Genomic DNA, 10,389 nt, shown 5'->3' with positions numbered 1-10,389 from the left:
ACTTGCAAACCTCAAAGCCATAGATATCCAGGATGGAGATAGAGAGCGTGTGCTGCATGGGGTACACCTGAGCGTTGATCCTCTCTGTCAACCAGTGGAAGAGAAGCGAATACAGGATCTTGGCAACAGCATCTCTGAGAGACAAAAGATTCACGTCGTCATGTGGAAAATGTCATTTTTGAAGTAAAATAAGTCAAACAATTTTTAAAAAGAAGCTAATTCGAAGGAAAAAATGAATAATAAAAGAGAACTCAAGGAATGCATGGATAATGTTTATAGTTTGAATCCTACCTGGCATCAACAGCACTTTCTACAGTCAGAGGTGTGTAGATTTTGTCCCTCATGGTTTCCTGCAGAAAAGCAGAACAAATGAAGATGTTTAGGAAACTAAAGACGATATTGTAACTGTGGATCCTTTATTGTTTAATTGTCGAGTTATAAATACATTTTGGGAAGAGTTTTGGTTTTGATTTTCTTCTAAATGCCGTTCCAGTTATTTGGATTAAAAAACTGTTTTATTCAGGGAGTTGATCTCTCATAGAATTGAAAAGGTAGTTCTTAATGTCCTGCTATTGCAAGGAATTTTTTGTATTGATAAAAATAAATCTTTGAAGACCAAACCGATTTTTAATACTTTTCTTAAAGAGCTCTGTCTTTATTTTTAATCACTCGATTATATTAAAAACAGAAAAAAGGATTGAAATTCCTTTTTTTTTCAAGAAATTTAACCTTAATGAGAACTCCTAACAAAAGTTAAGCTGTTTTTTTCGTCTTTATGTGTAGTTTTATGTGTAGTCTTTATACGTTATATATTTTTTATGTTATGTTAGGTAACTGCAGTTGCTATTCTATGTGTTCTTGCTGCTGTTATTAATGCTGTTCTATGTCATGTAACACAAATATAAATTAAGTTCTGGGAAAAAAAAAAGCAAATACAAAAAAAAGTTTTGTGGCTTTCAATTTATAAGTTTTGTCAGTTTTCCTTCAGACTCAAAAGTTTTTAAGTAAACCATTAAGTATAAATATGTTACAGGATGATGTTTAGAGTTAATATTTTATCAGTGTGATTTGGTTCAGTTTTTCTCAGATGTTCCACTGAAACCTTTTAGTGCCAAAATGATCATGCATGTCATTTATCAGGATTGTAAAACTAAAAATGGTGCAAAAAAGTAAAATTCTGTGATTTTTTTTTTTTTTAATTGACCTCTTTTTAATTTAGAAAAATAAGCATGAAAAGGAGGTTTAGTTGAAACTTCAATGCATCCCCTTAAATTGTTGAGAAAGAGGAGTGAAAATTACAAATGTTACTAAAAAATATATATGTTTTTGGTAAATAATGAAAAAAATAAACGTGTGAAATGTTTCAAATTAAAGTTAGATTACACTGGTCTCCCTCATTTTGCTGAATCAGTTCTCAAACAGGAAACTGATGTTAGACTTTTTAAAGCACCAGCAGGGAAATCCTGAAGGACCTGGACCACAGTGTAAGCAGATCTGTGGCAGCAGTTTGTTTATTTCTTGTTCGTCTTTCTTCCACTCTGTGTGTGGCGGCAACACATGTGGCCCCCATTGTGTCTGCGTAAGCGACACTGGGGGCCGCACAATGGCCTTTAAAGTAAGCACATGTGAGTGAGTGGAGCTGGCGTTCTGCCATGTTGGCGGTCAACATTAAAAAAAAAAAATGGTTTGACCTCCAGTTTTGAACCCTTTAACACCTGAGGCATCGTCGGCGTGGATTAAACAAAATCTTTAACATTCTTGCGCCGCTTTTCTCCTTTAAAATCTACTGGAATTACGTTGATTGTGTAAACAATAAAAAATTAACAGTAAATCAAAGAACATAAACATTGGACCCCATTGGACTAAAGTGCTTTTTTCTGTTTCTTGTTTTAGACACAATACTAAAAGCATTCGTGGACTGTTTTGATACTGACAGTCACTTTGTAGGTGATGGCTTTCTGGAGTCCTTCTGGTGAGATCTGCAGCAGCTCAGCCACCACCCTAATCTCCTGAGCGCTCACCACTGACGCCACCTCCTGGCCATCATTCTACAATTCATCAGACATTTCTGATTATTTATTTCACCAAAAATCATCTCGTGTGACCAAAATGGGAAATGAAGTTAATAGGTTACCTCATATCTCTGAAAGTAGACATTGCCCAAATGCAGGATGGAGGAAAGCACTCTAAAGATGGCGGACTGGTCCTCTGGGCTGAAGCGAAGGATTTCCATGGCTGACAGCAGACGCCGGAAGTCATCCGCATCGTTTTTTCCCACTATTCCGCAATTCCCCCCCTGAGAGAAGAAACAAGCTGACAAAACTATTTTTGATCTAAAAGGTCATGACCTCCACTTCCTGATTTGCACCTGATTGAGATAGTAGTAGGTTTCCGCTTCTTGCAGATAGAAGGCCTGCCTCTGCTGAGAAGGAAGACCTGCCAGCATCTCATAGAAAATGTGATAGTTCCTCTCATCTTTGGCCTAAAGCAAACACACGTTTGTCCCTGTGAGTTTAAATTCAGACCCTTTTGATCAATTGTGGGCATTTGTCTCACCTGGAACACAATTCGGGACTTTTCCAGTAGATACTGGGAGGTTATGGCACCACAGATTATACCACTGAACCAATGAAGGGGGAAAAAAGAGTGAAGAAATTAGATGAAAATTAAAAATGAAAAAGATGATTCAGTATTTTTTTATACTCACTTTTCTAAAAAGACCTCTATGTATTTCCCAAAGCGACTGGAGTTATCATTTCGCACAGTTTTGGCATTTCCAAAGGATTCCAGGAGAGGAGTTGCCTCAAGTATCTGCCGGGTAATCAAGGACACAGTTCAGAAGATAACGCTGTTTCATTTCAGGCATAAACTTTAAAAGGAAAAATAAAGAAACAAGAACTATCTGAAATATTAACTTTATTTACCGGTCCTGCACTCATTTTTACAAATAAATGTTTTGAAAAAATGTCAACATTTATATGCATTTCCAGAAAAAGACTTTGGTGAAACTGAAAAAAGGAAAGTTTAATAAAATAAACCAGTCATTTTAAATGTGGCGCCAAAATTCTAAAAAAATAAAAACATCAACAACCAGGAAGTGATTTTTATATTGTCTCTAATGCAACACAAGAATAAAAATAAACTCACTATAATAATATAAAAGTACGGAAGAGGATTAGGGCCACTGAAAAAAAAAAAAGCCCATGAAAAATTCTGACTTTAATCTCAGAATTCTGACTTTTTTCTTTTAAACTTTTAAACTCAGAATTCTGACTTTTTTCTCAGAATTCTGAGATTAAAGTCAGAATTCTGACTTTAATCTCTGAATTTTTCATGGGTTTTTTTTTTTTCAGTGGCCCTAATCCTCTTCCGTATAAAAGATACATAAAATGGCACTCTAAAAATATCCAATTCTGATCCAGACTCCACCTCGGACGAAGAAAATAAATCTATTTGTCTACAAGAATGGAGTGAAGCAGGTAGATTGTAGCCCACCCAGCATATTTTCTACGTCAAAAATATACGTTTTGTTCCCATCTGCTCCTGATTTACAACAATTTGAATAAAGAAAGGCATTTTTTAGCCTAGTTTTCTCAATATATGGCCTCCATCATCAGAAAAATACCTCAAGAACATGTGAAAAATGCCTAAACTGACTTTCACGGAGTTAGAGAAAAAAAAATTGCCCAACAGTCAGGCTGTTATTATAGAAGCAGTTTTTTTTTTGGACGGAACAATGTGGCTCATTCACTATATGGGCATAAAATCAATCAATCAATCAATCAGTATACTTTATTAATCCCACAGGGAGAAATTCATGAAGCCTTTAAATGCAAAGTTAGATTTTTAAGTGGACCTGTGAGAAATCTATAAACTTTGCAAATGCAACAAGTTAAAAATGTAAAGGGCATGCCGTTACCTCAATCTGCATCCAATGAAAGCCATCAGAGGAAACAGAGAAAAAAAAACATTATTGACATTCAGTGAGCTCAATATACATAGACATCTAATCTTCTCGCTTGACTTTAAAACGTGCGTATACAGTAACCTGTTGTGCAATGTTGTTCAAGTGATGGACAGATGCAAGGTAACGAAGAACAAGTTTGGTGGCCTCGGTTTTTCCTGACCCACTCTCCCCACTGAAACACAGGCATCAAATGGGACAATTAAACAGATGCACTGCAAATTTTTTCACAATTTCAAGTGAAAAATGTGACTATTAAAAACTTTTGTTTTGCAGTATTGACATGTGCAGAATGTTATTTTTTGACATTAACAGAGAAATTATGCTAATCCAATTTTAATTGCAAGTATGTTTTATTTTTTATGTGAAACCCAAGCATTAAAAATCAAGGGAAAATACAAAAAAGCCATCTGAGCAAGTCGATTATCTGCACTTTCAGGACCAACAACTTTTATTATTCACAGAGTGTTAATCTGATCCTCATTACCTCCCCACTAGTGCAGAATGTGTCTGCTTTAACTGTTTTAGACATGTGAGACTTTCACATTTGAAAAGACTCCAATTCAACATTTGCTTAAGCTGAATTCTCAAGCATTCAGAGCTCCATCTCCGCCCCCCAAAAAGACTTCTTGAAAAGCATTGAATACCAGAGTAATGTAAGCTTTTTTCTAAATGAGGACAGAGTGTGCGCACATCTTTGACGTCTTTACCACTTTCCAGCGTAAGGTTACAGCTCTCAGGCTGCTCGGTGAAAAAACTGGGCCGATAATGGTCACTAAACACCAGACTTCAGTTAGCCCTTTGCACACACTCATAAGCACAAACCTGAAGTCCACATTTGTGCACTCACATTTATTCACCTCTTAAACATAATCTGGTTCTGGCCTTGACCTGACTGGGCTTTCCTCACAGATGTCTCTTTCTAAATGCAGCTAGGGCGTTTTCAGTCTTCTTATCTTATAAATATTTGTTTTTTTATGTGTGGTTTTGTAACTTTTAACAACATTACATTCCAACTGATGTTTAGATTAGAAATTACACAGTTCATTATATTTCAATGAATATACTCAGGACCTTTTTTAGAATTGTGGTTGATCATGTTTCAACATTTAAGCAGTAAAGTGCAGTGAAAAAAACTTATAATGTACATATTCATTCATTCATTCATTCATCTTCTTGTCCGCTTCTTCCCTTTCGGGGTTGCGGGGGTGCCGGAGCCTATGCTGGCTACTGATGGGCGAAAGCGGGGTTTACCTTGGACAGGTCCCCGGTCTGTCACAGATAATGTACATATGTGTAAGGTTTTACAATAAAATCAATTAAATCTTTTACCTGATTATTATGACTTGATTTTGTTTGGCATCCAATATTTTAGAATAGGCAGCGTTTGCTATGGCAAACAGATGCCTACAAAACAGAAAAAATGAACATAATTGTTAAAGAATCAAACCTCACTAATTCACATATGCTCACCAGCCACTTTATTAGGCACACGTCCAACTGCTCGTCAACATAAATTTGTAATCGGTCAATCACATTGCAGCAACTCAATGCGTTTAGACATGTAGACAATGGTTGTTGGTGCCAGACGGGCTGGTCTGAGTATTTCAGAAGCTGCTGATTTACTGGAATTTTCACCCCAAACCATCTTTAGGATTTACAGAGAATGGTCAGAAAAAGAGAGAATATCCAGTGAGCTGCAGTTTTGTGGGCGGAAATGCCTTGAGTACCTGAGTATTGTTGTTGACCCTGTCATCCCTGTATGACCACAGTGTACTATCTTCTGATGCTACTTCCAGCAGGATGAGGCTCCATGTCATAAAGCTGGAATCATCTCAGACTGGTTTCTTGAACATGACAATGAGTTCACTGGACTCCTCACATTCACCAGAGCCCATTAGATCACCTTTGGGATGTGGTGTAACGGGAGATTTTCATCATGGATGTACAGCCGACAAATCTGCAGCAACTGGATGATATTATCATGTCAACATGGACCAGACTCTCTGAAGAATTTTTCCAGTTCCTTATTGAATCGCTGCCACAAAGGATTAAGGCAGTTCTGAAGGTAAAATGACTCCATACTTGTACTAGCAAGGTGTGCATAATAAAGTGGCTGATGAGTGTATTACATTTACAAACAAAATGCTTGAAATTTGATTGAATAAACTTATAGGTTACGGAAGACTTACGGAGGGTTCTCTCCAAGAGCATGACCTTTGTACAACAGCACCATGTCTGTCCCATAGATGTTGTACATCTTATAAGGGTTCACCGACAGCAGTATGCTGCCTATGTATGTCTGAAGTATGAAAAAAGAGGAAATTAGACACCATACATCGACTCCTTTTAATGTCCTTATTTGCATTTAAGAATGTTCTTCAAGCACTTACATATATGAGCTCTCTTTCAAATCGCTTGCGTACATTCAGCAGTACAGCCACTTCATGCATCTCACTGGAAGAAATAATAGAGTGAAGTCAGTTATTAAAGTTGTGTGTGGCGCCCTGAATTCAAAAGCAAACATAAGATACACTGTATGTCTTAAAAGACAATATTTTCCATTATTTTAGAGTTAAATCAGAGTTCTTTTAAGCCCTACAGGTATTTTATGGAACAACACCCACTGACATTGACTTGTTTGGTTTACCAAAAACAATTAAGAGACATTCTACTTACTCCAACTGTGTCATGTCTTCCACCCCATCTTCCACCCTCTGCTCCCGGTGAGTTATGGTGGGCATGCTTCTAATTGAGTACATCTAAAAACATGTACATAAACCCAGAAGTAAGGACATAGTACAAATACACAGACATGAAAAGCACAAACAAGAAAGGGTTAAAAAAGGGTTTAGTTTAAATGGTTATTGATTGTCAGAACACCAGTATCACCAGTTTTCATGAATGTGTGAGGATTAAAACTTGATTTCTTCAAAGCCCTCATTCTGTGCCCAAATCTAATCTGGACTTTACATATGCTAATCATTTCTTGGTCTGGGAGAAAAAGAAAAATTGCATTCAAAACTAATATTCTTAAGTGGTTTGACATCATTCAAATAGGAAATATTACCTTATCAAACCAGTTCCCCTGTGGTTCCCCCTCTCTGTTGAGATTCCACTCCTCTGGTTGTCCCCCCTCTTGTGTCTGTCCCATCAGACTTTGGGGGTCCAGAAGCTCTCCATCTCTATACATGGACCACTTATTGAGATTCTGGACTGTCCCATGAGGGAGAATTCTCTCTGTCCCCCACACATCCACATCTTGTTGCATCCCTAAGCCTTCGGCTCCCGAGCCCTGTGCCCAGTGCTGCTCAGGCCCAGCTCCTTGGACTTGGGGTGATACTACAGCGTACGAGGACGACAGGCGGAAGTTCGCTCCCCGTAAGTGAGTACTCTGCAAAGCACCAGAGAGGTTAAGTGAGCGGGGCTCCGGAGTGCTGGGGGCACCGAGCCTTGACATGATGTTACCATCAGGGAGACGGTATTTTGCCCCACGGAGGTTTGGGTTTTTTGATAGAGCATTGGACAGGTCAAGAGACTGAGGTCCTGTATTAGCTTGGGAACGGGTCATTAAAGTTCCATCTGGCAAGCGGTAGGTGGCAGATCTAAGATTCTGATTCCGGAGAGCATTTGAGAGATCAAGTGATTGTTGAGAAGTTTCAGCAGTTCCAGGCTTCTTGAATAACGAAGTGTTTGAAATATTGTAAGAAGCTCCACGAATATTGGTGTTTAGCAAGGCACCAGAAAGAAAAGGGCTGGAGGGAGCTTGAGGCTTGTTTTTTGAAAACAGAGATGATCCCTCTGGGAGCTGAAACTTTGCATTACGAAGGTTAGCATTTGTCAGTGCATTTGACAAACCCGGTGATGATAGGGCACTCTCAGCATTTTGTGCCTCATCTCTTGGACGCATCAGGAGAGAAGCATCTGGTAATCGATAAGAAGCAGAACGAACATTTGCATTTAGAAGAGCAGAGGACAGAGCAGAAGGAGATGGCTGGCTTGTCGCATTACTTCTGACCAAAGTGCCATTGGGAAGTCTATAGGTTGCCTGACGTAGATTTGTGTTTTGCAGGGCACCTGAAAGTGCCGAAGATGAGAGATGAACACCCCCACCTGTGCTTTCATTCATGGTTGGAGACTCACCAGGGGCCTGAGACATTCCCAAAGTGCCACTTGGGAGCCTGAACATGGACCCCTGGATGGCAGAAGTCTGCAGTCTACCAGACAGAAGTGGGGAGCTCCCTCTTAAACCTCCCTGCTGAGATGTGGTAGGAAGGGGAGCAGGGGAGAGGTGTCGCTGTAATGGAGATGCAAAGGAAGCATTACGTAACTGTGGGCTAAGCATTGCAGACGACAAGTGTGGGGCTGAGAGACCAACAGGGGCAGCAGGAGCTGGGTGTTGAGGGGGAGCCATGACATTTGTATAAGGGTTGGCATTCCGTTGCAAAGGAGATGAATATGAGGCACTACGTAATCGTGAGTCCTGCATCAAAGCAGTAGATAGACCCACATTACCAAGAGAGTTTTCCATCTGAGTTTGCTGGATAACTTCACCTTGTCCATTAGGTACTGGAGAAGGGATTCTTTGTAATGGTGAAATGTTTCCAACATTTTGCAGATAAGGATTCTGGAGTCTGCGCCCCATATTTGGGGATAATGGTACTTGCTGAGGAAGATTTTGAGGGAAGACTTTTTGTTGTAGCTGTGGGGACATTGGCCTTTGTAAAGGTGTAGCATAGGCATTGGCTGAGTAAGACCCTGGTAAAGCATTTGTAAGCATGGGTGATGCTCCTGGCTCCGTCAACGTGTAATCAACATGTGCAATATTTTGGGATGAGAGAACATCATGAGGCAGACTGGAATGAGGAGAGGCTAGGTAGAACTGTGTTGGACCCAGACCATGGGGGCTCATTGATCTATGAGGCAACGGAGAAGGTGGGTGAGATAGATGCATAGGAGAACCAGAGCGAGAGGGCAGTGGCGTTCTACGATGTGCCATTTGTGGCGATTGAGGTCTACTTTGCATTCTTCTCATTGATGACTGAGGAAATAGAGGTCTTCTTTGTTTCAAAGATGACTGTGGAGGAACTGAAGACGTCGTAGAAGGACCTCTAATTGACTGTCTTGACTGAAGAGATGGCTGGTTTCGTGGCATTCGGACAAGAGGCTGCCCCCGACCTACAGGTCTGTGGAAGCCTCGTTGAGTAGAGCCTGTCCGCTTCGCTTCTCTGATCCCAACTGGCCGGGAATCTGCTCTGTTTAACATGGGTGAGGTAGCTGAGGCTCCGATATGTCCTAAAGGGGAACTAGCACCACTATGTATGGAGGTTCTAAAAGGAGCTACTTGCTGAGTAATAGGGGGCCCTTGTCTACTGCGTCTTTTTACATAGGGGTTAGCAGGGGAGGGTTTCACAGCCCTCATGGGCACTTGGTTTCTGGCTACAGGGCCATTTATCATCCTACGAGTAGAGGACCGGGTGACACGAGAGGGTGAAGGAGATGGTGAATGACGGGGAGAGGCAGGGCGGAAGGAATGTGGTGGCGACTGAGGTCTTTCCATTGGAATAGGGCTATGTCTTTGTGGTGATGGCAGAGGAGAAGATGGGGGGTGCCTCATAATGGAGGTTCTTTTCTCTCTCTGAAATAAATTTGGTCTGGTAGAGGGCAAAGGCACTGCATCCGGAGGAGGATGCTGTCGGAAAGAAAGTCTTGGAGAAGATGGTGGACTGTGTCTGTGCCTTGATGATTCCCGAGGAGAAGCCAGTTGTCTAGAAAGTGGCGATTGGGGTCGGACTGTTGTGGGAGCCCTGTTTAACCCCATTCCTGCTCTCCCTCGTCTCAGGGATGGTTCTGCTCTAATAGACATGCCTCTTCTGTGGGGTGGCGGAGACAAAGGGGGACTTGGTGGTCCCTGTATTTCAAACAGTGAATTGGGCCTCTGGCCTCGTAATGAAGAACGATCATTAATGTATCCTTGTTGAAAGTCCATGACATGTGGTGAAAATTGGTTTGAAGGAGAAGCCATTGGCCTAGCTGATACTGGTCTCATTGATAGCTTTGGGGACGGGAGGGGACTCATCCTTCGTAGGGGCAATGGTGAAGCCATTGGTGAAGCTAATGGTGAATGCATTATTTGCTGAATTGGTGGGGCCACTTGTGGTATTTGCTGCACCTGAAACATCTGTGGGTCTTGGAAGAGGGGAGCTTGGTAGACCTGGGGAGAAAACTGAGGTGTTGGCATTGGTGAAGAAGGGAACAAGTTACTTGGAGGAATGGTTAAAGGAGGATGGATTGGATAAGGTGCTTGAATATATTCCTGGTCGATGTTCACAGTTGGTGTTATTGGGGCATGGCCGGGAAGAAAAGACATGTGTTGTTGGTTCATAACTGTAGGATCAACAGGGTGAGCAGGTAAGTATGAGGGA

General features: G+C 40.8%; 1 protein-coding gene across 1 annotated transcript in view; it reads right to left on the bottom strand.

Annotated features, from left to right (window-relative positions):
- myo15aa (myosin XVAa) overlaps positions 1-7,424 on the bottom strand; it is a 38,338-nt gene extending 30,914 nt beyond the window's left edge. Inside the window, exons 1-12 of the mRNA XM_036213067.1 lie at positions 7,035-7,424; positions 6,644-6,726; positions 6,358-6,421; positions 6,157-6,266; positions 4,043-4,139; positions 2,708-2,811; positions 2,557-2,620; positions 2,369-2,482; positions 2,135-2,296; positions 1,935-2,048; positions 292-350; positions 11-134 (exon numbers count right to left, since the gene is read on the bottom strand). Coding sequence (XP_036068960.1) covers positions 11-134; positions 292-350; positions 1,935-2,048; positions 2,135-2,296; positions 2,369-2,482; positions 2,557-2,620; positions 2,708-2,811; positions 4,043-4,139; positions 6,157-6,266; positions 6,358-6,421; positions 6,644-6,726; positions 7,035-7,424 — 1,485 coding nt within the window. The remainder of the gene's footprint in view (positions 1-10; positions 135-291; positions 351-1,934; positions 2,049-2,134; positions 2,297-2,368; positions 2,483-2,556; positions 2,621-2,707; positions 2,812-4,042; positions 4,140-6,156; positions 6,267-6,357; positions 6,422-6,643; positions 6,727-7,034) is intronic.
- Positions 7,425-10,389: the final 2,965 nt, after the last annotated feature.

The sequence above is a fragment of the Oryzias melastigma genome, linkage group LG8 (genome assembly GCF_002922805.2).
Source record: "Oryzias melastigma strain HK-1 linkage group LG8, ASM292280v2, whole genome shotgun sequence".
NCBI classification, from domain to species: Eukaryota; Metazoa; Chordata; class Actinopteri; order Beloniformes; family Adrianichthyidae; genus Oryzias; species Oryzias melastigma.
This window is presented reverse-complemented; position numbering and strand designations above follow the sequence as displayed.